We start from the raw sequence: 26,303 nt of genomic DNA, 5'->3' as shown, positions 1-26,303 counted from the left end.
GGATTGTGCTGTAAATTGGCAGATTACTTGCCAAACCAGGGGATGACCTGACAAGTTGGAAGTGTGCTTGGCGAAGGGTGCTTTATTCACACAATGAAATGCAAGGTGGGGCTCTAATTGTGGAGGAATGGAATTCATAGCCATGTCCTTTTTTTGGTAAATGTTTTTGCAGCTCAAGGGTGCATAACGTTTATTTTTTCCCCAACACCAGAACAAAGAAAGCATCACTGAAGCAATCCCATGAAGAATTAGATCCATCCACAGGCTTGAACAGTCTCTGGAACAGTTGGAGGTTTTAGCAAAGGCTGAATGGCCGTCTGCCAGGGATGCTCTACCACAGGAGTGTCAAACTCGTTTCATACCAAGGGCCGAATAGCATTCATGATACCTGCTAAGGGCCGGAAGTGATGTCATTAGGCAGGAAGTGATGTCATCAAGCAGGTCATAACAAAAAATAAGCACTTTTTCTCATTTTGGAACTCATTAGCTGCAAATGACAGAAGAGAAAATATGCAAATCTTGATCATATTTCAAGATATGAGAGAGCCCAATTTTCATGTGTGCTGCCCTTTCAGCAGTAACACCTCAGCACTACTCAGCAGCTGAGAGCCGGATAAAAAACGTCCGTGGGCCGCATCTGCCCCCCCCCCGGCCTTATGTTTGACACCCCTGCTCTAGCAGCTGGCCACACTGAGAAAGGGGATGGACTAGATGACTTCCCAAGTTCCCTCCCCAATTCTAACATGCATAGATTCTGTCTCAGCTCATAGCAGAGGGTGTGCTCTGGACCAACCAACACTGATTAGTTGCTTCATTTAGGCTGCAATCCTATATGCATTGATCTCGGAGTAAGCCCCACTGAACCCCACTGATTAAACATGTACAGCAACTGTTTTCAACCACTGTGCCACAGCACACTGGTGTGCCGTGAATGGTTCACAGGTGTGCCATGGGAGTTTGGGGAGAGTCATTTATTAGTGGGGTCACTGGGAGATGTGAGCCCTTTGCCAGCAATGAGATGTGCCTTGTCAATTGTCAAATTGTCAATTGACATACATAGTGTGTGTGCGTGTGCGTATGTGTGCATGTGTGTATATATACATATATACTGTATATATATCTATGTACGTATGTATATATAAAAACATATGTGCGTATATATATAAATATATGCACATATATATGTATATATGTGTGTGTGTATATAAACACACACACACACACACATATACACAAATACAGCCCTCGGCAAGCCTCCTCGGAAGTAAGTCCCATTGCCACCTATAGAGCCTACTCCCAGGAAACGCAGCCCACACCAGCACTGCACAGCCTCTACCAGACTCAGTCTGCGCCTGCGCACTTTGGCCGCACTGAATTCCGCGACCGGCCAGTAGGTGGCGCGCGGCAGAGTCAGCCCAGGGAGAAGGAGGTGGAGAAGCGAAGGCGCGCTATGATTGGCTGGCGCCCTCGTCGACGCGCTTCCCTATTGGTCCGCCGCGAGGGGGTACGCTCTGTCCCCGCCTGGACCCGTACTCTCTATGACCCTTTGTGGTTTCCGGTTCCGGTGTGGGTGCTGCGCCTCCTGGGAGGGCGAGAGGTGTCCTCTATTCGTGCCTTGACAGGGGATGGGCGCGGGTGGGGGGGCAGGCTGACCGTGTCCAGGTGGGTCAGGCCTGGCTGCTGCTGGGGAGGGGCTGCTGCTGTTGTGGGGAGAAGGGGGAGGGGCTGCTTCGGGGGGGCTCCTGTGGGGGCTGTGGACCCCCAGCCTGAGCTGGGAGGGGTTGGGGCCCCCATAAGCCCCCTATGGGTGGGCCCCATAAGGTTGGGATCTGCCCACTGCATGGCTACCTCCTTTTCAGCCCCGTGTGGCCCCCACTTGAAGTCTGTGTGGGGGCACAGTGTAAATGGGCACGTGGGGGTGAACAGGTGGGGGCACAGTGTATTTTGGGGGGGTTCAATGGGGGTGGCTACTTGTGGCTTGTCAGCGTCTCCTGCCCCCCACCTGGTAGGCTGATGCCCCAGATGGCCGTCTTGCGCTTCCCCTCGGAGGGAGGGGGCAGAAGGCGCTGCAGGGGGGCTTGGGGAGTGGCTGGGGGTCGGTGCCACAGCTCACAGAAGCAGCAGCCTTTCTAGTGATCTCCAGCAGCGTTTCTCAAACGACGGGTCGGGACCCACTAGGTGGGTCACGAGCCAGTTTCAGGTGGGCCATGTAGCACCTGGCTTGGCCGCCATCAGGTGGGGCGAGCTCCCGGTGGGAGAGAGGCAGGTTGCTTTGCCCTGAATAGGTGGGAAGATGGGACGCTGGGAAGGGTGGAGCTTTGCCTTTGAAGGAAAGAAAAAGGAAAGCAACAAAGAGTCCTGTGCCACCTTAAAGGGTAACCCACAGTTCTAAAACTGTAGGTCAGGACCCACTAGGTGGGTCGCAAACCAATTCCAGGTGGGTCGTGTAGCACTTAGCTCAGTCGCTGCTGAAAATACAGGGAACAAAGGTACTGTGCAGGACGGGCTTCCTGTGGGAGAGAAGCCTGGGGCTTTGCCCTGAATAGGTGGGATGCTGGAGAGAGAGGAGGGCTGTGTGGTTGGAGAAAGATCCAAGTCTGCATTCTGCCTTGATTTCTGAGCTGGAATGTTTTAATTCCAGGCTATGCAACAATAACAGCATGAGCGAGCTTTGTAATGGGACCTTTGACTGACCGTAGCTTAGGTTTAAAGCCTAAATTGACATCTATGACATCACTTCCAGGTTAATGACATCATTTCCAGCGGGCCCCAACAGATTATTATTCTAAAAAGTGGGTCCTGGTGCTAAATGGTTTAAGAACCACTGTGGTCTGTAGTGTCTTTTGCCTATCTCTGGGTTAGGTGGTGGCTGCAGTCCAAGGTTTCTGGCTCCAGAGAGGCAGAAGAAGTTGCTACATGTAGACTTTGGGGGGGGGGGGCTGACTGAGAGTAGGCAACAGAGCTCCTGCTTTGCATGCAGAAGGTCCTTGGTTCAGTCTCGGGCATTTTGAGGTCAGGAAGGGAGAAATTCCAACCTGGAAAGCTGCTGACAGTTTGGGTTGACTGAGCTAGATGGACTGATGGTCTGAGTTGCTATAAGGTGGTTTCATAGCAAAGATGTCAGTCCGCAGAAGCAATCCTTCTCAATCTGCAGAGCCTGTCCCCCCCAGTTAGTTGGTGGTCCAGTCCACATTCCTGACTTTTCCCATCAGAGGGAGTGGCAGAAGGATGTTAGATGTAAATGAACAGAAACCCTTGTGTTGATTTGTGGGGGCCAAAAGACTGTAGGTGGCAACACAAATCTAGGGGTTTTCCTGTTCCTAATGCTCTGTGTGCAGAGGCCAGAAGAAGGGCCGTATCATGCTTGTGAGCTTCCCAGAGGCATCAGAATGCTGGATTTCGAATCTCATCCAGTAGGGCTTTTCTTATGCCCTGGTGTAGCAGATGCTTCCAGCTCACATCTTTGCCCTCAGGTCTGAGAATGTCATTCTCAGCATGATGTGGCATTATTTGTAGGATATTATGTATAATTTTTACATGGCACAACTTTGTTTCTCCTCTCCTGCAAAATATTTATTACCCTTAGTTAGGGCTGATGTGGTTTCTGTGTCATGCTGGTGTTTGAAATGTTTTGCTTACTTCCGCAATGGTTATGGTCACTAGTCCTGTTGTGGTAGTAGTTGCCGTTCCCTGGGAAATTTCCTCCTCCTCCATTGCTGCTGCTTTAATTTAAATAACTTCTTGAGTGGGATTTTTGTTGTGGGTTTTCAGCTTTCTTTAGTAGGGGATAGAGATGCAGACCTTTAAGTTGTTCTCTGAGGATGACAAGATGTGGTTCAGTTTCAGGAAACCTGAGGGATGACTGGAACATGCAGAAATTGGGACGAATGGAGTTTTGCTGGTTAAAGGCCAGTCCCAATTTGGTGGGACAGGAGTTTGCCTTTCAAAGTCTGCTGTTTTAATCAGTCAGCAGAATTCAAAAGGACCTGGTGTCTCTGCTAATGCTACACTTCCACCCTTGCGCTCCATTCTGGAAGGTAGCAATGTGGTTTTTTAAAATGGTTATTGGAGAGCACTCTCAGTTTTTCACACTGAGCTGATTTCAAATGTCTAGTCCAGCACTTGATGTGACTCAAAGCTTTGGCATAGATGCCTTCTTAAGACTTTGCAGGGAGTGTGAAATCAATTGTTTTATTTTTAAAATAGCCACTGCTTGCCATGGTAAGAGAAGGCTGTCTTTCAAGTGTCCTTTTCCATTCCTTGCCACAGCAACTGACCAGAATCAAAATAGCATCTAAAAATAAACCAGTATGTTGTTGATTTGCGTCCTTTCCTACCAAAATCTACTCTAGCCCATTTAGTCAGCTAACCACAAATGGACAACTTCTGCATTCTCAAGGTGGCTGTATTCGTGCAGCAGCTTAGGGGCAGAAGTGTGTTTTGCCATACAATCCATTCACCTTGTGGGCAGTCAGACAAAGTTGTTCATTGAAGCTGCCACATGCCTGAGTTCAGCCATTGGTCCATCAAGTTCAGGATTGACTGACTGGCACTTAGGCAGGAATTTCCCTACCTGGTAATTGAACTGTGAACTGTCTGTGGGGGCTTTGCCTGCTGTATTATGGCCCCTTCTTAAGAAGCAGTATTCCCATATTGCAGCTGGGAAACCGAGGCTGAAGGAAATGTCTTGCCTAAGGCTACCTGGTGAGCTCAAACTGGGAAGTCCTGATTTACAGCTCAGCCTCTTAGCTGCTGCTCTACAGTTCTAGCTCACACTGGATGGGGATCTCCCTGTGCAATTTCGGTTATTGTTTTTTAGGGGCAGTGGTGATGAGAAATCTGTCAGCTTGCTGGTAGCCACTGTTCCCCCCCCCCCCAGAAGTTCCCTGTGAATGACACTGTGTCATGACATGGTGGTGTTCATGGGCCCTTTTGGGGCTAAATGCTTGGCAGCTGGCTGCCAGGAAGAACTCCATGAAACTGCTGATGGTGTTGTAGGGGCTGCCAAAGAAGCAGCAGAAAAAAATTCCACGGAAAAAAGGAAGTTGCTTACAGTCAACCAGCAGGAAGCTGTCCCTGAAGCATTCTTGGACACTGTGGCCTGTTCAAGACCAAAAACTCTCCAGTGAGAATTGTTGGCCCCGTCTTTGAGCTCGCACCTGTGCCAATGCGCAAAAAAGAGCATTAAATTCTGGAGACTGTTTCTTACAGCTTGAATATGGCTTTTTTTCCTTGCAAGGCAATCCATCTGCAACATTTTAATCTGCTAATTTAGCCTGTTCGTGGGGAGGAAGTGGGATGCGGCAGTGCAGAAAACTGTTGTACCTTTGCTGCCAGTTGGCCACCCCTCTACTAAACCTTGAATTGATGAATTTGCAAACTAAAGCCTGCACTCCTGATCCACTCTGCTCTCGTGTTTCTTTTAGGATACTCCGTTCACAAAAGTGCCGTCTTAAATCTCTTCCTTTGCTGTCCTTGGTGGAAAGAACAGTATCCATTGTGCTGTCTCTCGGGATCTCTGGGGTGAGTGTTTGGCTTTGCTCCCATCTGCTGTTCTCCTTATCAAAGGATCTGTTACTGCAGTGGTTCCTAAAGGTCTGGGGGTTGAGGCCCCCTTGTTTGCTGTGCCAGAATCGCAGGCATGCTTCCTGGTTCCCCTGTGTGTGGGCTTTCTTAGAAGTGTGTTCTTCCTGTGTTTTGGCATGGAGGTGCTGATGTGGGTGTGCCTCCTGAATGGAAGCAGACCATCTCAGATTTCATGCAGAAGTGCAAGTTGCAGCTAACCTTGAGGTTAGCTAGTTCTGCCACTTCTCTGCATTGGGAAGGACTGAACAATTCCATCAAGGCTGGCTCGAAGCACATGGCAAAATTGTCCCCTTCCTGCAGAGACTGATGGGAAGGAAGGCCTGTCTGTCAGAACAGACAATCAGGGTGCAGCTTGCCACCTTCTCACTGGGTGGATGTTTTGGGGTTGCAAGGATCTGTAATGGTTCATCATCATTCTTTATTTACAGTCACAGACCCAATATTCCTAAAACATTTAAAATATTTAAAACATTCATAAAAACATTTTAAACACAACTTTTATAAAAAAGAAGTAAGAATCTTCTTTCGTGTTCTTTGTGCCGAAAAAAGAAACTTGGCCACTGATTCAGTTATTCTTATCAGCTAAGATATATTTTAAATACCGTGTAAGTGTCCTACCTGGTAGATTACACATAATAGGGTTAATGTATGCTCATGCCTGTAAAAATTACATACAAAAAGAACATGTTCCAGGGTCTCTATTTCCATATTATTACAGGGGCATAATCTATTTTCATATGGCACATTATTATAGCGTCCTTCCAAGACTGCAGATGGAAGACAATTAAATCTGGCTCTTGTAAAAATTTGTCGATGTTTTGGGATAGTTAAATTGTCCCGATATCTAGCACTTTGATTAAATTCAAAATTCAAACCAAAGTGCAGTGGTGAGCAAGTCTTGCGGGCGCTTGGAAAATCAATATCTTTAATCCGTTTTTTGGATTAAAACGGATTAATTTTAATGGATTTAAAGTGTGTGATTAAATCCATAATGGATTTAAGTGTGTGAAACTCAAAACCATAGATAGAATCCCCAAATAGGTCCAGGAAATGCAATTTGACAGAGAAAGTTTTAAACCAGGAGCTGGTGTAAACAATCTGTAACACATATAAATATCTTGCTGAAGCATCAGCATATAACACTTTTATCCAATACGTAAATGCATATAGCCAGGCAGTACACTCTAATGATGAAACATCTGCCTCAAGTCGTAATCCTGCCGCCAGGACACATCTTGGTAGACCAAGAATAGATCTTAAAAATGTAGTAAGAACACTTTCAATACTTAATTGAAAGCCCAGAATCCAAACTGGGCACCCATATGAAAGTTGAGAGAGAACCTTGGCCTTAAAGACTTGAATTGCAGGGGATATAAATTGAGCTCCTTTAGTAAAAAAGAAACTAAAGGGTGATTGCCTTGGTAGAATTCTGAGCTGCCTGTATAGCAGACTTCCTATGGGCAACCCATGAGAGATTATGTTGAAATCTAATTCCCAAATATCTAAAGTGTTTAACTTGGTCAAAACATTGGTCATTAATTATCCACTTTTTAAAAACTCCATGCCGCCGAAAGACCAACATTTTTGTTTTACTATTGTTTATGGTCAGCAGGTTGTTCTTACAATAAGTCGTGAATGTGCGCATTAAGTGCTTAAGGCCAATTTCAGATAATGACAACAAAGCAGCATCATCTACATACAATAATGGACATTTAGTATCTCCCAACTTAGGTGTATGGAAATCTGATGCAAGGCAACACTCATTCTACTGTAATGGTTTGATTCTTTCTTGCTGCACCAAGCTGGGGCGGGCAACGAGACCTGGGAGGGTGATGACGCTGTTTTGTTGCACGTTTTCATCCTCTTCCTCTACCCCCAATGTGTGTGGGGTTCTTTTTCCTCCTTAACAGTTTGGAGAAAGGCAGGATGTGGCACGAAGCCCGAAAACATGAGCGAAAGCTCCGGGGGATGATGGTGGATTACAAGAAGCGAGCTGAACGGCGGAGAGAATATTACGAGAAGATAGTGAGTGCATTTCTTGTTGGCGTGAATCTCTCAATGAACGGCAGTGTTGGCCCAATCTGTCTTCCCTCTGTCCTGCTGACCAAAAGCCCTTGGCAAGGAATAAAAGCCAAGATGGTCAGGATCAGAGTGAGTGGTTTGGCAGTCCTCTGTTCCCGAAGAGTGGGGTGTTCCCCCAGAGCAAACGACACCAGAATGTTAGACATCTCGGTTGCCTTTCTAGATTAGGTGCTTTCTAGAGCATCCAGAATGTGGTGACTGTGACCAGCATTGCGAATGTCTGAAAATGAACAGTTGGGGGCATAATGTCTGTTCTGCTGGTGAGCTTCATGAGGAACGATTTGAACCTGGACCTCCTAGGTCTGTGTAACATTAGCCACTGTAGGCATCAAGGCGTACACCAGATAACCATGTTTAGGCAAGTGTCTGTACTCACCGGTGCGTTTCTGAGTTTTAGAGTTTCACAAGATTTTAACTGCTATCATCAACATGGGCATCTAGTGTAATTGCTGGGTTCAAAACAATGGGCAAGAGATGCCTTTCATTGGACAGCTGGCATGCTGAAGCATCTTTTCTTTGTTTTGAAAAAAAATTATATCCACCTTTTCCTTGCCGAAGCAAATGCCCAAAGTGGCTTACAAACTCCATAATAAAGGCTCTCTTTTGAAAGGCAATAATTTTAACTGATGCAAGTGTTGTGAAAAACATTCCCAACTGCTACACAGTAATTCTCCCTATCCCCCCCTGTAGCAGTGCAATGCTACTTGGGAAGCACCCAGGGCTTAGAACCTTGGTGCCAGAGGGAGCGTGCTAAAAGCAGAAGCACTCTGAGGGTTTGAAAGTTAGAACTCGAGCAGCAAAGAGTCAGAGCAATGAGAGACATTCATTCAGAGGGTTGATGCAGGGAGAGCTGAGCCGGAAGTAGGACGGTATGAGATTGAGAGAGAGGTCCGTCCTCCTGGCTAGCTTCCTCAGACTTTTATTCATTCTCAAAACACATGATGCAAAGCTATGCAATAGGGAAAATTACTGAAGGTTGCTGAAATCTGCACTGCTAAGCAACCTGCTGGCTCTGACTTGACCGCAATACATTTCTAGATAAGGGCTTCTTCATAACATCCTCTGTTTACCAGCTACTGGGCTTCAGCCTTCGCAACTGGCCCACTCTGGTTTGCCTGAGTGGGGGGGCATCAGGCTTGCCTGCCTGCCGGTTGCCATGTTACCAAGGCTAAGCTCAGCGCCTGTGTATAAACACTACACCCCCCTTTCTCCCGCGCTCTTGAGAAAATGTAACAAAAAAAGGCCTGGGTGTGGGTTTTTTTAGCTAGGTTTTTGAAATCCATCATTTGACTTCAGCTAAGGATGGAATTTGAGTGTCTGCAGTCTCACGCATTTGTGTATTCCATATTAAGCGTTGCAGTTCTCTTCCAGAAAAAGGACCCAGCCCAGTTCCTGCAGGTCCACGGTCGTGCGTGCAAGGTCCACTTGGATTCTGCTGTGGCTCTTGCAGCCGAGAGCCCCGTCAATATGTGAGTAGCAGCCATTTCTGCGTCAGCAAAGCGGGGATGTTTACACGGACAGCGAAGAGCTTTCCTTCTAGGCCTGTGTCAGAGTTTCTGACCTTCCCACGACGTTCTGTCTCATCCAGGATGCCTTGGCAGGGGGACACCAACAACATGATTGACCGGTTTGATGTTCGTGCCCACCTGGACTACATTCCCATGTACACTCCTCCACTGCTGAACCCAATGTAAGGTGTTTGTTGATAAACCCTGAGGTGGACAGCTCCTTGTGTCAATCTCTGCTTTGTTTGCACGGTCAAATGGTTAACTGGAGGATGAAAGCGAGGAAAAGGGAGCCTGACTGTTCCATCTTGGAGGGATAAGTTACTGTCCATGGAACAAAAGGCCAAGGTCTGTTTCGCAGCTAGGTGGGGTCAGAGTTCCCCCATGTTCTGCATGATGAGTGCCTTGGCGTTCTTAACATACAGTGTAGCCTGGGGTAACTTGAGAGTTGCAGCTTTCCAGAACTCCTAGAATTCCTCTTCAGGAAGGAAAGGGAGGGAGGGTGGATTGGCATTATGCTATACTTCACTCTCATGTTCTGCACCGGATTGTACCCCCCCCCCCCAGTCTACATGCTCCCACATTGTACTTTTTCATTTTCAGAAAAACATTTTGCTTTTTCAAAAATTAGTCAAGGAGATTATTGGAGCCACAGGGGTTTGGGTATTAGTGTAGTAGTAAAAGGTAAAGGTATAGGTTTGCCCTGCACAGTCAGACTGTACGGGTGGTTCTCATCTCCGTCTCCAAGCTGAGGGAGCCAGTGTTGTCCGAAGACATCTTCCTTGGTTATGTGGCCAGCATGACTAAATGCCAAAGTGCATGGAACTCTGTTAGCTTCCTACTGGTACCTATTTATCTACTTGCATTTCAATGCTTTTAAACTGCTAGGTTGGCAGGAGCTGAGGCAGGTGGTAGGACCTCACCTTGTTCCACAGCACCAGGGTCTCAGACTCCTGGGCTGTGGACCTTCCAGCTGGCAGTCCATCGTCTTTACCTGCTCAGCCACCGCACCTCATTAGTGTAGTTGTAGTAGACTGTATTAATTAGCTGGGATGGTAAATATGAGGCAAAACAGAGGATTGCAATTAGTTGCAAACCTGCATGTCTTTTTGTATTTGACTTCAGTGTCTCATCTTTATTCTGAACTTCAGTGTTTGGTTGGTTGCCAGGATCCAAAGGACTAAGTGATCTCCGGTGGGGGAGGGGAGACACAATCCTATTTTTTATATTAATTTGATCCAGTTTCTGTTTGATTTTAGGATTGTGCTCAACAACCAGTTCTAAGTGAGAGGTGAAAATGAAACATGAATCTTGGCCTCCTAATTCCAATTCCAATTGCTTCCTTTTTTGCTCCTCTAGCTCTCCGGAACAGGAGTCTGATGAGAGGAAATGCAACTATGAGAGATACCGAGGCTTGGTGCAGAACGACTTTGCAGGCAGTACGTTCCTGTTCACTCTTCTTGCCAGAGCCAAAGCTGGCATCTGAAGCCGTGGGCCAAATTCCCCCCCCCCCCGCAAATGCTGTGCTAGCTTCTCTTCCTGCTCCCTAGTTGGAGGAGAGGAGGGGTGGGCTGGAGCATCCCTGACGCTCTTCTTTTGTGCTTGTGGTTCTGACTGGGTTGTGTTTAATGTCTCCTGTTCATGGAGTTTATTCTGATTTTGACGTGGTTTTCTGGTTGCGTTAACATATTCTGCTTACTGCCCTGATGTCCCTTCCATGGGACAGAAATGTATTTAAGCAAATAATTCCAACTCTTTTTTGTTTCTGCCTTTCAGTCTCAGAGGAGCAGTGCCTCTATCAGATCTACATTGATGAGCTGTATGGAGGACTCCAGAAGCCAAACGAGGATGAAAAAAAGAAGTGAGTGGTTTTGGGTGAGAGAAGGGTGAGAGGGCAACAGAACAGGCCTGAGTGGTCTGGTGTGGGCAGGGCAGGGAGCCAGTGATGGCGGCCTTCTGGGTCTTGGGGCTGCCAGTTTTGACCTAATCCATGGTACACTACATGGGAGCTGGATTTTATTGTCCCTGGGAGGTTCTAGGGATGAAGCAGAGCAGAAATTTTCAACATTTTTCTTCTCATGGCACACTGACCTCTGTGGGCTACTCTATGGCCTTTGCCTCTTGTAATGTCACTTCTGGCTTCCAGGAGACTCTTCCAGGTTCTGAGGCTCTGTTTCTAGGGCAACCGCCTGTAGTAATAAATTGTTGGAGCCGGCAGAGGAAGATGGACAGGAGATACGTTGCTACAGAAAACTGCCCTAGAAACAGAGCCAAAGAACCCAGAAGAGTTTTTCAGTAATTTTCAGCCACTGTGTTCCAAATGCCTGCATCACACCAGTTGAAAATGGCTGAACTAAAAAGTACAATTTAATAAATAAATGAAACCTCACACAAAGCACAGCTCCTTCCAAATGCTAGACTCTCACCTGAAGGAGAACCACTCCTGCCTCTTCTCTCATTCATTGGGTTCCCTTGCCTTAGCTGCCTATCTCTGCAAGCCATCCCATGTTCCCATGCATGCTGGCAGAACCAAGAAAGAACTCTGAGCTGTCAGCCTAATGGGGGGCTAAATACAATGTGAGGTTTGGCCCTTGGACTCAGCGGTGGCCGTTCTAAGTGTCAGATCCAGAGATCCATCCTGCAGACTTCATCCGGGAGGCCCTTAACGGATGGTCTTTGACCAATCAGGTTAGCAGAGAAGAAGGCGTCCATTGGCTACACGTATGAGGACAGCACGGTGGCAGAGCTCGAGAACCCGCCTGAGAAACGAGCAGAGGAGGAAGACTCCGAGGAAGACAGCAACACAGACGAGGATGAGGTCATCCCCGATATTGGTATGTCTCCTAAGGCTCTTTGGGAGTAGCCTTTGCAAAGCCACCAGCCTGACAGCAGCCACAGTCCCCTCTCAGTCTAACCTTCCCTGCTGAGCACAGGGAACGTATGCGCTATTTGCGCACAAGTGGTGCACGATAGGATGTGTTCTGCTGGGGAAGGGAATGAGATTTGAAAAGGGTCCTTGGCATACCAGACCTGCTGCTGCCACAGGCCTTTCTGGCCACAGCCCTGATTGCTGCTTTGCCCAAGTTCTTCAAAAGCGATGGCTTCCTCTTCCCATTTTCTGCAACACCAGGATTGTACTGGTGAGTGTGTGGCATTAGTTTGATGCGGGGAGGAGCTTGGACTTCTTTCCACAATAGAATAGCACCTCCTCCTTCCCCACTGCACTGCATGGGAAACCCCAAGAAGCTACCCCAGGGGGTTGGGGGGGGATGATTCCCAAAACATGTTCGCAGTTGAAGGTGAGGACTTTATGCTGGTCCTCCCGGGAGCAGTCAGGAAGCCGAAGTAGGAATTCCTGGAAGAGCGTTGGGTGGTCAGAAAAGCGAGCGGTGAAGTATTTCAGCAGCAGAGCCTGGGATCAGGCCTGGGAAGGAGGGACGTCCTGCTAATCCTGTGCCGAGCCCCGGGGCTCCCGGGCTTGGGGGAACTTCTTGGGGTGCAGCCACCAACACCCGCCTTCCCGTTTCCTGCAGATGTTGAAGTCGATGTGGATGAGCTGAACCAGGAGCAAGTGGCCGACCTGAACAAGCAGGCCACCACCTATGGGATGGCGGAGGGAGACTTTGTCCGGTAAGGCACCTGGGCCACTGCAGCTCTGGAGACGAGCCCACGTGCAGGCGGCTTCTCTGCATCATTAGTCTTGTGGTGAGGGCCCGGGTGGCAAGTCAGTGCCAGGAAGTGAAGCTGGTATCTCTGTGGTGGGAATATCAGAATTGGGAAAGATGCGGAAATGAAATTCACTTTGTGACTTTACATGGAAATTTGCCTTCAGTATGTCGGATGAATTTCTGCCCAGCGTTAGAAGGTCCCTTCCCTCCAGACATAATATGTATCCTTCTATTTTCTTTTCCTCTCCCTGATTTTTCTTTTCTTCCGGAAGGATGTTACGGAAGGACAAAGAGGAGGCTGAAGCTATCAAGCATGCCAAAGCACTGGAGGAGGAGAAGGCCATGTACTCGGTAAGGAGGCTTCGTTCCAGGTCCTCTTCTAGGTAACTTCTTTTGTTGAGACAGTCATCTCCAACAGCTGCTGTCTTCTGATTGGAGGCTCCTCTTGAACAGAACTCAGCAGGTGCCTAGGCAGGCTATGGTGGGATGATCTCCCATTTATGCTGGAATTTATCCCAGAGTAGTGATATTTTTCAGGGTCTCTCTCTAAACACCAGCCTAGCACATTCCACTATATCCCAGATCTGCTCTCCTTTTCCAGGGCCGCCGCTCTCGGCGACAAAGAAGGGAATTCCGAGAGAAGCGCTTGAAAGGACGGAAAATCAGTCCTCCAAGGTAAGGCTTTGAGGAGGGGCTGGTTTGTGGTCTGGCCTTGAACCAGGTGGTCCTAGCTCTGGCTGTCAAGGATTGTAAACCTTGGGAGGCTGAGTGGAGTTTGGGCTCAGGGACAGCTTGGACAAAAACATTAGTCCTCCTGGACTGAGTTGGGTCTCTACAGCAGACTTGGTGAATCTCTCTTCATTGGTCTGAAGCAGGTGCCAGTTCCTTCCTCACACTGTCTTGTTTTTACAGCTATGCTCGGAGAGACAGCCCCACCTACAATCCCTATAAACGGTGAGTGGATTCAGCTCCTTGGGGCATGGACTTTTGGAGGTTTTCCCTGACGAATGTACACACTTGTGGGCATATCAAAACGAGGGTTTTTTCCTCACCAGCTAAAAAAGTGGAATGTGGTATAGGCATAGCCCTAGACAACCTGCTTACTGCAAAGAGACTGAAAACGGGACTCTTCTCCCCCTCCCACCCCTTAAGAATAGCGCGCTTGCATAAGTGCAGAGCAGGCTGAACCACAGGTGTGGCTGGAATTTTGAGCTGCAGCAGTCCTGGAACCGCCTCTCACTTAACTGTTGGGGAAGGGGAGACTTCCACTGGCATCCAGGGAAATAGTTGTCCTTGTAGAACACAATCTGGATTGTTGTGTGTACAGCCCTGCCTTAGAGAGGTAAGCTGGGGTCCAGAGAGAGAAGTAAATAGACTGCATCCAGGTCCTGGCCTGTGCTGCCTTGGGAGCAAGGGAGCTTGAAGTAGGTTCTACTGTAGTGGTGGGCAGAAAGAGGGCTGGCCCATCCATGAGGTCAGCTGAGGCAGATAGGTGGCGGGCGCTCACGTGTCTCAGCCAAAGGAAGAGAAGAAGTGCAGAGGATAGGAGAGTGGTGAGTTAGAGCATTGGATGCTCTAGCCCTCCGTTTTCTGATCCTCCACACTTCCTTTTTGATTGTAGAGAGGAGCAATGGCTGGCACAGTGTCAAGTGCCTGCCATCCATCAGTAAGGGGATGGATGGCAGGAAGGCCCAAGTGAGCTCACCCCACTCTCACCTTCGGTGTCCCCCTTCTTTCTCCAGCTCACCATCAGAATCCACTTCTGAGTCCCGTTCCCGCTCCCGCTCTCCTTCTGTGGGCCATGAGGAAAAGATCACCTTCATCACCAGTTTCGGGGGCAGCGACGAGGAAGCTGCAGCTGCTCAAGCCGGAGGAGCCCCCAGGAAGGCTGCCTCCCTTGGCAAGGCCCACTCCAGCCAAGTGCAGCAAGGCAGCGCTGCGGCAGGTCATAGCTCCTCCTCCCGGTCGGTAACTTTCGCACCTGCCTCGCTTTCCCAAACCTTAAAGCAGAGACCATTCCGGGGTCAAAGGTTGACTTCTTGTTTTTTTCCATCGTCCTCCCTGACCTGTCCTTATTTGGGGGACTGCGTTTTCATTGGCTGCTCTTGTTGGCCAGTCCCCTTGCCCCCCCCCCCACATCCCGCCCTGCAGCCAGTCCTTGGTTTCAGTCTGCTCAAGGAAACGGGTGGCATGGGATGGGGAGTTCACCTGTTTCTGTGGGATGATGGGCAATTGAGGGTGGCTGGTCTGTCGAGGCAGGAGAGGTCTGGGAGAGAACTCGTAGCCATCTCTTGCTCGCTGTCATTATCCCACGAATGATATCGCTGAAGGAGCGGGAAGGCCAAGGCTCCACGTGGCTGACTTTGAACATGCTGTTGCCTCTTGGTTGGGGCAGGGCAGGGCCTGGGATGCTGGTTTCCTGCAAAATGCTTCAAAGTCCAGTGTGGTGAACTCAGGCCTAATTGTCCCTGAGGTGGGCTGCCTGTGTCTGGAATAAGGAGATGAGAGGGGGCTCACAGGACTGAATGCTCCTCCTTGCACATGGAACATTCATGGTTCTTGGCTCCGTGTGCAAAGCTCCGTTGTTCTGTTGGTTCCAGGTAACCAAACAGCCAATTGCCCCAGATTCCTTGATGAGGGTTTGCAACTTCCCCAGTTCCTTTCCCACTGGAACCTGTTCCTCTGTGCAGTTTTTTCTGTTGGATTGGATACACCCCAATCACCTTTGTCCAAGAAGTCTATGCCCCATTCTCGAGAGCTGGCTGCTCTGTCTAAAATGCAAGTTGGAATTCTCAAGAGTGGCTTGGGTGTGCCAGATTTTCTTCTTTGCAGTGGGATCTTGCAGTCAATCAGTGCCCCTTGCCTTTGGCAGTTGCCTCTGTCCCTTGCCCCAGAGTCTGCTGGGTGTCCAAGGCCTTCCTGCCTCCAGTATTGGGTGTGTGTGAAGAATGAAGGAGGGGTGGGGGTGGAGGGTCTGCACAGGACCTACTCAAGCCTTTGCAGGCTCTGTAGCTGGGGAAAGCTGCCTGCAGTCGCTGCCGCTGCCTCTGGAGCTGTCGGCCTGAGAGGTAACATAAGAACAGCCGCACTGGATCAGGCCACAGGCCCATCTAGTCCAGCTTCCTGTATCTCACGGTGGCCCACCAAATGCCCCAGGGAGCACATCAGACAACAAGAGACCTGCATCCTGGTGCCCTCCCTTGCATCTGGCATTCTGACATAGCCCATTTCTAAAATCAGGAGGTTGCACATACACATCATGGCTTGTAACCCATAATGGATTTTTCCTCCAGAAACTTGTCCAATCCCCTTTTAAAGGCGTCCAGGCCAGACGCCATCACCACATCCTGTGGCAAGGAGTTCCACAGACTGACCACATGCTGAGTAAAGAAATATTTTCTTTTGTCTGTTCTAACTCTCCCAACACTCAATTTGAGTGGATGTCCCCTGGTTCTGGTGTTGTGCGAGAGTGTAAAGAGCATCTCCCTATCCACTCTGTCCATCCCCTGCATAATTTTGTATGTCTCAATCATGTCCCCCCTCAGGCGCCTCTTTTCTAGGCTGAAGAGGCCCAAACGCCGTAGCCTTTCCTGATAGGGAAGGTGCCCCAGCCCCGTAATCATCTTAGGCGCTCTCTTTTGCACCTTTTCCATTGGTCTCTCTCGTCTTCCCAAACGTCTCTTCTCCCTCCCCCCCTGCTGCTGCTGACCTGCTCGCTCCCTGTGCAAATAGCCAGTGTTGTGTCTTTCCTTTTTTCAGGCGACGCTCCACCTCCTCCTCCTCCTCCTCCTCCACGTCCTCCAGCTCTGCCTCGTCGAGCTCCCGCTCCAGTTCGCGGTCTCACCGGACCAGTGGGTACCACCGAGCCAGTCGCTACACCCGCTCACGCAGCCACAGATACTCCCGTTCTCGCAGCAGGACCAGGCGCTACTCGGCAGGAGGCTCACGGGACGGGCGCCACCACTCCCGTTCGCACTCAACGGAGCGGGGCTGGCGGTACGGTTCTCGCCGCAGGTCCAGGTGGGTTGATGGGGCACCGGCCCTGACAGCTGCTGGGTGGAGTGGTTTGTGTTTGGCTGTGAACCTGGTGAGGAAGTCTCTTGTGCTGTGGATAACTGCAGTGGCGCCTGAAGCCTAGTGGCACAGTCCTTGCAGAAGGTCCCTTGTAGCATCTCCAGGGCACAGGGAGAGAGACCTCTGCCTGCAACCCTGCTGAGCTGCTTCCAGTCATTGGTATCCCAAACTGGATAGACGAGGGGTCTGACTTGGAGAGGGGCAACTCTTATATAAGTGTCTGGCAGGGCTAGCACTGGGAACCTGCCTGGAGGGGACAGCTGCGGGTTAACCAACATTCCCTATTGTGTGTCCCACTCCTGGCCTCTGTCCCGCAACAGCCCCAGCTTTTTAGAGCCTCATCAGTCTCCCCAACAGGTGCTGTGATACTTGGTGATGTTTCTTTCCATGTGTGCAGAAAGGGGTAGAGCTGTATGTTTGTCTGCAGTTATCGGAATACTTATTATAGGGGTCTGAGGGGTTTTTTTGGGGTGGGGAAGGGGGAAAGATTCAACAACAACCCTTAGTAAGAATATGCTGGTCCCCAGCAGAGTATATAACAGGGGTTGCTCTTGCTAAACAAAAGAGCCCCATACGATAAACTTCAGGTGCCTGAGAGCTGCAGTATTTAAGAAGCGTTTGGATTTTTCAGTATCCTTCTGACTTTGTGTTTCTCTCCCCAGGAGCAATTCCCGGTCTGGGGAACGCTATCGGTGGGGCAGCCGGGGAGGGAGGCACTGGAGCAGCAGCCGGAGCGACAGTGAGTCGCGGAGCCGCAGCAGAACGGCATCTCCGGTCAGAGAGAAACCACTGAGGCCTGCGGCTTCCCCTGCCGTTGGGGAGAGACTGAAAAAGTGAGTGAACCGTGGGTGTGAGTGGTTCCATCTCTTTCCTGGCCCTGACAGGTGACCTCCCTGTCACCAGGGTTCGGGGCAAAACCAACTCATTTTGCATCAAGGAAAACTGTAGCCTGCCCAGAGTTCCATGATTTCTCTTGTGTTTAACTTGGCTTGATCGGCTCTGCACCTTGCCCTGTCTTACAACAGGGCAAAGGGCTGTTCAGGAAACTGATGGCCCGCTCTTGATTACGGGGAGCCTCACAGAGCAGTCCCCCCCCTGCTTCTGAGGCTGCAGTAGACTCTGCCCTCTGTGCTTTTGAGTCTATCCTTATTGCAATCACAAGGGTAGAAACTTGCTTTTAAAAAGAAATTGGTGATTGAAAGCGTTGGCTTTTGGTCTTTTCCCCCTGGTTTTGCCCACCACTGTATTTGTAGCTGGGAGAGCAGGGTGGCCAAGAGGTGAGCCATGAGTTGGGAAGTTCCCGGTTCAAATTTCACCTCTGCCTGAGCTCACCTGCTTGTTGGTGGGTCATGAAACTGACAAGCTGGTCACTGACAAGGAAGATGTGTTGAGCCCTTTGGGAAGCGAAACTGAGCAGTAAGTTTGCCTTTTCTCATGAGTGGACAAGTGTGCCTTGGCTCTTATCGAAGGCCAGGGGAAGGGGAACACAAGGCCACCAGAATCCAATGGATATGGAGCTCATCAAATGCACCAGAAAGTGCCTCCTTGCCCATTAAAAAGGATAAAAACAGGGACTTGAGCAGTTGATAAAATGAAACTCTTTTTTGTTCTCATAAAGTTAGGTGGGTCCCAAAGGAGTGTCATTTTAAAACGTGGGTCCTGGTACTGAGAAGTTTGGGAACCACTGCACTAGTGACTTTGGGCAAGGGAGTGCCTTGGGCCCCTCCCTCTTGGCCTCATCCCTCCCATCTGTAGTATGGGAAGAGCAGTACTTGCCTTGATAAAGATTGCAGTACGAGAAGATGTGTGAAGGGCTCTCAACATTAGAAAGTGATTTGCAAATGCAGCTTTTTAAAAAACGGTAAGCAGCTATTTTTGAAAACCTTCCAAAAGCAGAATTATCTAAAATACAAATTATGACTTTAAATTTCTGCCTCCCTCCTAGTTTTCAGTGGTTGAGAAGTTATGAAGAAATCAGGTTTCTACCACACAGACCACATGTGGAAAAAGAGGTGGCAGGCTGCGGGAGACTGTCCTTTTGCAGGGCTGGGGGGGATTAATGTGGCCCCCTCTTGTTCCTAGGGCGGGTTGGAGGTTGATCATTGGTCCTCTTTGAGGACTGTGGTGCTGAAACAGTGTCAATCTTTCCTTCCTCACTCCCCCTCCCCTTCTTTTCCCCAGGGCTGAAACTGCCGGTGGTAAAGAGACAGGAGCAGCCAAAGTCAGTAAGAATTTAAACCTCACCTCTCTTAATTCCCATCACTGCAGAAAAAAGAACTCGGGGGAAGAGTAGAGATGCAGGAAGAAAAAAAAAAACTTGTTCTAAAAGAGTTTTGGATGACCCTGCTTGACTGCTGTAGGTGCTGTCAGGGCCAAGATCCTTTTGGGCATCCCTTAATGGCGCTGCTCAACCAGGGAGCTGCCATTCGATCTGGGCTTTGCCAGGCGAGCATTGAGCAGTTGAGAGTTCAGGCAAGGAAGGGTTGACTCTGCGGGTCTTGCTTGGATTGCACAACACACATGTTGCTGTCTTAAAAGTTAGACCTGTTGCTGGATATATTTGGGGCTCTGAGTTTGGCATCAGATTTGCCTTATCACCTCTGGTTTCAGAGCTGCTTGAACCATTCACTAACAAGGCTGTGACATATCTGCAGGACTAGACGTGATAAGGCAAAACAGATGACATTTTTGAATCATCACCCCAAATTCACATAAAAACACCATAAATTTTTGGAAAAAGTTTTTCTGACCCTCAACTTGCAGGCCTGTGTTAACTGTCAAAGGTGGGGGAGTGTTGAGTGGGGAGTGAGGAGGTGGTTGGGAGTGTGTGTGTGTGTGTGTGTGTGTGTGTGTGTCCCCTAGCCAAACCAGAGCCAAGGGGGAAGTTGCTGACTATGCCTCAGAGTGGGCGTACCTATTTCAAGGCTTTGTTTTCTGTTTGTTGGTGCTTGTAAACCAGTCATTTGTGTTGCAACTGATCTGCAAAGTTGTCACAACATCCGGCTCGCTCATCTGCCAGGGCCCAAACTGGTTTTTGCTTTTACCCTCTTTTCCATATCTTCCCAAAACGGTTTGCTTGTTTCCAGTCCATCTTAATAGAAATCCAAGGTGGCGGTCAGCTGCCAGAAGGGGAAAATACAGAAGGGTTCACATCTGAGGTTGCCTGGTAGGAAGTCAGACTATGGGGCTGTCACGGCCAGGCCATCTCCTCCAACTGGCTGCAGAGTCACTGCCGCAGGCCTTGTGCAGCCCTTCAAGTGGAGGCGCTGGGAATTGGATTGGACCTGGGACCAGCATGTTCTCTACCTTTGAACTATGACTGTGGGGAGGGAGGTGTTTAAGGGTCTTGTAGAAGAGGACCTTAATCTTATCCTATTCTTGGCACAACTGCTTCAGTGCTGCATGTGGATTTATCGCTCTTCTTCAGAGACATGTGGATGACTGGGGCATCTGCTTTGGGCCACACGGTCCTCGGGGCCTGTTTTTAAACGGATTACCCTGGAATAATGACTCTTGAAAGTTTGGCGCTCCGACTATGAATTGGCGACCAAAGCAAACAGAAAGCACAAACTCAGCACAGAACTGAGAGCAGGTTTTCAGAATCTATGATGGGTGGGACTCAGAAGGGACACAGTGGCCTGTCAGCCACCCAAGATAGTCAGCCAGGTCTGTGTGGCTGAAACGGTGGTCATTTAGCCAGGATCCTGATGCAGTACTGAGCAGGCAGTCTCTGGATCCCAGGGGTAGATGGTGCAGGTTATGCAAGCAGGAAGCCCAGGAGATGTTAGCATGCCCACTGCACAATGGCAAGGGAATGTTAGCTGTGCTGAACGGCGCTCTCATAGCTGAGAGCTATGGAATTGCTCTGAGAGCTACCACCAAACTCTGGAATTGCTGCCCACCTGCTTGCTTTTGGCAGAACGTCAGATATTTCTCCAGTTCAGGTGTATTTTGTTTCATCCCTAAATCACATACATTTCTAAGGAACAAGGCCAGCCATATATCGTCTGTAGTAAAATTCTCCTTACTAGGGGTTCCTGCTTCCTGGAGCTCATTGACCCAAAGAAGTAGAACATGTGGGCATCCGCAAAACTGACGGCATTCAGTCATTCCTTGGAACCATTGGTTGGAGCAGTGATTTTCAACCGGTGTGCTGCAAAAAGTTGGCAGGTGTGATGTGGGAGTTTGGAGCAAAGCGGTTGAAAATGGCTGAAAAACTCTCCTGGGTTCTGTGGCTCTGATTTGAGGGCAACTGTCTATAGTAACGAATTGCCTGTTCCTGTTCTCCGCTGGCAGAGCTGGTGGAGGAAGAGGAAATCGTTACTACAGTTGTCCTAGAAACAGAGCTGCAGAACACGGAAGAGTCTCCCAGTACTGGAAATGACATCACAAGAGGCAAGGACCATAGAAGTCAGTGTATTGTGAGAAGAAAAATGTTGAAAATTGCTGGGTTGGAGGAATGTGAAGCAGTGCTGTGAGCTTGTACCGCCACCCCCTTTCGCATGTGGGGCCTGACATCGTCTTGCAGACCACAATTTGTAGTGACAACTGAACTGGCAAACTGCTGTTTGAGCCCAGATCTAAGTCCTGGTGAGGAAAGATGGTTCAGATCATTTTGGGTGTTGTGGCAAACCGTGGTTTGATTTTGGACAAACGATCCAAATTGATTCATAATGTAGCGGCAAAATAGCTAACACAAGATGGCCTCGGTTTTTTCCCCTCCCATAGATGCAGTGTCACAAGTTCTTATTGCATATGTGTGCGTGGTGGCCTCTTCTACCATCTGAATTAATTCTTGTTCAAGTGTGTTTTGCTGTACATGGACAGTGTTAACACACTGGACCTGCTCCTGATGTGTTGACCAATTTCCTCCTTGCCCCAGTGTGCCTCTGAAAAGTAGCAGTAGATGCAGGCAATGGTGTCTGCTGTTGGGCCCACACAGCCCTGAGAGCACTTGAAATGAATATTAGAGGGGGGAAGGAACAGGCCCAAAGAGAGGTCACCTACCCAGCAGGTTTCTCTTGCCGTTGAGCAATGCAGCAGTACATCACGGGGAGCAGAGGTGGTCGCTTGGTTTGTACTGTTCTTTCATGGGCGTTGTCCCATAATGGAAGGAAACAGGGCTTGTTCAGGAATGAGGGTTATCTTGCTCGTTGAACGTCACACCCAGTGGTGACTTGTGCATGCGAATGAGCCACAACATAAATTTGCCCAGCATAAATTTGCCTTGCCAAGGGATGGCCAATTCCAGAGGGATAGCAGTGTAAGTCTTGGGACAGGAAACGCATGAAAAGAGCCTCACTAGCACTCAAACAGGCTTCCTGAAGGCAGCAGCATTTATGGATTAGAACCCACTTTGTCAGTGGCCCCTGCTGCACAAAATCGTGCCACACCAGAGCTGTCGATCTAAACATGCTTCCCTGGCAGAAAGTCCCATTGAATGAACTGGGCTCAAATTCTGAGCAGACACGTGTAGGATTGCGTTGTAAATCTCTTAGACTTGCTTCGAAGATACCTGGCCCTGATTCAGCCTATACACATGGTGGGTACAATGAAGCCCTCTTTCCCAGCTCCCCAGCACACCTGTCCTGCCTCTGGTTTGTCCCGCTATGCTCAGGCCTAGTTTGAAGAGCCCTGTTCCTTGCAAATTCTTAGGCGCCCCAGGCACACCAAGTGCCTGAGGCATTCCAGCTCTGGTTGCAGATTCCAATTCCCTTTTTTAGGTGCGTGTCACTTGCTGGTTTCAGCTTGGCTGGTGGGGTCACACTCGCTCTGTGATATGATTTTTTTTGGTGAAAATATTTCAGATACATGAAAGTGAATTGGGTGTTGATAAAAGGGCACCTGAAATGTAACCCAGCTGGACCCTGTTAGCTTCTCTCTACCCCTTTTGGCTTCATGCTGGCAATTGCAAAGAATAGAATTTTCTGTCAAAAAGCTGGGATTCTCAAGGGTCTAGCTGTGGCATGCAGAGTGGAAATGTATGAAAGTGTGCTTAGAGGAGGCACAAGCTGCTTGCAGGTTACCTGAAACCTAGGAGTATCGCCCCTCTTATGGAATCAATCAGCCTCGGATAGGAGTGGAGAATCTGCACCCGTAGACCAAAGCAACTTGCAGATTAGTCCTTGGAAGTTATTTATTTGCCAGCTTGCTCACTTGATGAATCTGTTAGTCTTTTATGGCACATATTGGCCTGAAAAAGTATGCGTTTGTGTGTGTGTGGGGGGGGGTTAACCACATCTCCAGTTTAAAATACATAAGACTGCCTAGAGGCCAACCTTCTACATTTTGGCTGGAACAAATTTTAGCACCTTCTGGTTGTTCTTGAGCTGCTGTTTCTTGGGAGGGTCCTCCCCCTTCTGGGGAAGTGTTAGCCCCTTTGCCTCCATTGGCAGTAACGGTTTCGGGGGGGGGGCGATTTGAAGGCTCTGTTTCATTTGTCCTCTTTTACTGTTTGCAGGCTTGTCTTTCCTCAGACCCCTTCTTCTCCACACCCCCCCCCCCATTTTCTCTTGGCCTGGACCCCCAACCTCTTAACACCTTTCTGTTTACTTTCCGCTTGTAGCCAAAGCTGACCCCCCAGGAGAAACTGAAGCTGCGCATGCAGAAGGCGCTTAACCGACAGTGTAAGCATGGGGGGGAGGGCGCATGGAGAGCTCCCTCTTCCTTTTTTTCCTTCTTCCCCTTGCTCGGTTTTGCTGCACTCAGTTGAATCACAGCTCCTGCCTCTTCCCCTCTTCAGTTAAAGCAGATAAAAAAGCTGCCCAGGAGAAGATGATGCAACAGGAACACGAACGACAGGTAACTGGTCGGCATGGAGTTCTGCGTTCCAAGGGCTCTGTTCTGCAAGCGGAATAAATTAGGCAGGGCAGGGATGGGCACCAATTGTAATGCACACTCTGATGCAGTCATTGGTCGCTGCAGTGAGGGCCCAATCCTATCCAACTTTGGAGCACCGGTGCAACCAAAATGCAGCCCCGAGGTCAGGGAACAACGATTCCTATAACTTGAGGAGGCCTCTGTGACTGCCTCCCAACCACAGGGTGCAGTGCACACCCTGTTGGCATGGCTACACTGGTCCTGGAAAATGGAATAGGATTGGGCCCTAAGTAGTTGGAGCACTTAAGTGAGAGTCCAGTAGCCAAATAAGAATTACTTTTCACTTCACTTGTGATGGGCTGAAGAGGCAAAGGTATGAAGGATGCCCACGAAGAACCAGAAAGACCTCTGGGTCCCAGTGATAATGTTATAAGATCACTGAGCAAGTTCCAGGTTGGGGATTCAGAGATGCATTATTATTATTCCACTTGTAAAATTGGAGTTTTCTCATTGCAGAACGTACCATTTTGGTCTTGGTGGGAAACACGAATGCTCATTTGCGGGCATTGACCTTGCAGGGCCCTTTCTTGGGCTCAGCCACCCTGCCCCTCGCCCTTCAGTTGACCAGTGCACTGCCTTCTCTCTTCCAGGAGCGCGAGGATGAGTTGCGCGCCATGGCTCGGAAGATCAGGATGAAGTAATGCCTCTCACGGTTTCCTTGGCCTCTCGGCATGGAGCGGTGGGGAGCTGGGTGGGGAGGGAATCGGCGGGTTGCCCGTTCTCAGCGGCTCTCTTCTTTCTCGGTAGGGAGCGTGAGCGTCGAGAGAAGGAGCGGGAGGAGTGGGAGAGGCAGTACAGCCGCCAGAGCCGCTCCCCTTCCCCACGTTACAGTGAGTGCCGAGGGTTTGTTTGGGATGTGGCTGTGGAGCTGTGGGAGGAGGGCTGTGCCTTTCCCAGTGTGGCCTTCAGAGTGTGGATTCTGCAGAGGTTAAGAGCCTAATGGAGCAGAGTAGAACCCGAGTCCCAGTCGCTGTCCAGAGGGAATGTAAAGCATAACCTCACTAGGGGCGTGGCCAAGCTGATGTCACATGCTGTGGCGCTACTAAGGGCGTGGTCTGCCAGGGTATCCCTCCGCTCCCGATTTCTGATCTTCCCTGACCCCAGCTGAGTGCTAGACTCTACTGGCTGAGTTTCATTCTGATTCTCGGGCCTGGGGAAACAGTATATATTTGAACCTTGCTAACTTATTTGGATGATACTGTTGCTGAGTGCATTTTTGTTGCTTGCACCCCAAGAAAGAAAAAAATAAAAGGTTCCAGTCCTCAGGGTGTAGGCTGTTGAAGTGTAGGTTTTGAAATGAACCACAGCTCCCTGCCCCCCTCCTCCTAGTTGCTATTCTGTGTTCGTGCTCTGCCTAGTTCTTTAGCACAAAATAGGCAATTTTTTTCATAACTTTTTGGATGTGATTTTAGGCTTAAAAATCCCACTTTTGTTTTGCAGGTCGAGACTATAGCTCTTCGAGGAGGTAAATTCAGCTTTTGCTGCTTGCTGGGGGGGTTTGCAGGGTGGTGGTAAGCAGGCTTTTTGCCGGAGAAAATGTCCCTTCTGAGCTGGCTTCCCCCACCCACCCCCCCAGCTCTTTAAAGCATTGAAAAAGTCTTGAGCTCTCTCACGTTGCCAACAGCACTGTTCCTTTCGCATGTGAGTGATTTTTCCAAGCTAGCTTCCTGGAGCCCCCACCGCCCCCCACCCCATGATCAGGCTGAGATGTCCTCCCATGTGCCCATGACAGCTGTCATGGCTATCAGCTACTCTGGGTCTTTGATAACATTCTCTCATCCACATTTGTCTCTTGCTTGGCCTCCAGGCAGTTCAGAGCACTATTTAGGGGTGCAGTAGCATAACTGGAGGGGGGTGTGCTGCCCCGTGGGAGGGGCTGCTTACTTGGCATGTTGCAGCACCTGCTGTACTTAACAGCCTCCTCCCTCTGGTTACGCTACTGCAGGGGTGGACGATACCTTATTCCTGAAGCAGTCTTGTGAGATTGTTGACAGCAGCTGAAGGAGAGGCCAGTGTGTGAGCTTTCCTGATGGAACAGGGGAACAAGCCCAGCTGTGCCCAGCTCAGGTCTAACACTCTCTCCGTCCCTTTGCGCAGGCTTTTTGCTAACATTAGTGATAGAAAAAAAAATGGGCCTTCTGAACTTGAGACATGACTCCTTTATCTCTTTGCAGTAACTCGAGCCATTCTTCTGCCTCTTGCAGGCATTCGCGGTCCCGCTCCCGGAGCCCTCACTACCGCCACTAGGGTTGGGCCTGGTGTAGTGTTGTCTGGCTACCTCCCACCCTGCTGGTTCACCAGGACCCCTGTAATTTCTGCTGTGTAATGATCCTGTACATTGCTGTTTTTTTGTTTTTAAGATGTAAAAAAAAATAAAACTTAAAAGAGGTGACTGCGACTTATGTGCTTCTTTGGCCAATCCTTCAGTATGGACTCTTCCTACGCGCATGTTCTTTCCTGGAACGCTGGTCTTGTGGTCTTTATTATAGGAAAAAGGGGCTGTTACTTT

At 49.4% G+C, this 26,303-nt stretch overlaps 1 protein-coding gene across 4 annotated transcripts; it reads left to right on the top strand.

Moving 5' to 3' along the window:
- Positions 1-1,558: 1,558 nt before the first annotated feature.
- On the top strand, positions 1,559-26,183 carry CLASRP (CLK4 associating serine/arginine rich protein). Of its 4 annotated transcripts, none has more exons than XM_066638227.1 (22): positions 1,559-1,597; positions 5,427-5,523; positions 7,497-7,611; positions 9,040-9,137; positions 9,257-9,358; positions 10,533-10,612; positions 10,950-11,034; positions 11,862-12,007; positions 12,707-12,803; positions 13,114-13,192; positions 13,443-13,516; positions 13,754-13,795; positions 14,584-14,805; positions 16,601-16,861; positions 17,578-17,748; positions 19,097-19,136; positions 23,481-23,541; positions 23,658-23,716; positions 24,385-24,431; positions 24,542-24,624; positions 25,235-25,259; positions 25,969-26,183. In XM_066638227.1, the coding sequence occupies exons 3-22, from the start codon at positions 7,513-7,515 to the stop codon at positions 26,039-26,041; spliced, it is 1,944 nt and encodes a 647-aa protein (XP_066494324.1). In that variant the 5' UTR covers positions 1,559-1,597; positions 5,427-5,523; positions 7,497-7,512; the 3' UTR covers positions 26,042-26,183. The 4 variants fall into 4 exon arrangements, 3 of the variants coding, with proteins under 3 accessions (XP_066494324.1, XP_066494325.1, XP_066494323.1); XM_066638228.1 differs by having other exon boundaries at positions 1,590-1,662; positions 25,999-26,183; XM_066638226.1 differs by having other exon boundaries at positions 1,590-1,662.
- The last annotated feature ends 120 nt before the right edge of the window (positions 26,184-26,303 follow it).

This window comes from Tiliqua scincoides, chromosome 10, assembly GCF_035046505.1.
Source record: "Tiliqua scincoides isolate rTilSci1 chromosome 10, rTilSci1.hap2, whole genome shotgun sequence".
NCBI classification, from domain to species: Eukaryota; Metazoa; Chordata; class Lepidosauria; order Squamata; family Scincidae; genus Tiliqua; species Tiliqua scincoides.
This window is presented reverse-complemented; position numbering and strand designations above follow the sequence as displayed.

What these genes read in the sequence shown, in the direction of transcription:
- CLASRP (XM_066638227.1), top strand. Translation starts at nt 7,513, where the DNA reads ATGTGGCACGAAGCCCGAAAACATGAGCGAAAGCTCCGGGGGATGATG. An exon ending in AACGAGGATGAAAAAAAGAA is followed by an intron (nt 11,035 to 11,861) that starts GTGAGTGGTTTT and finishes TTGACCAATCAG; the next exon opens with GTTAGCAGAGAAGAAGGCGT. An exon ending in TGAGGTCATCCCCGATATTG is followed by an intron (nt 12,008 to 12,706) that starts GTATGTCTCCTA and finishes CGTTTCCTGCAG; the next exon opens with ATGTTGAAGTCGATGTGGAT.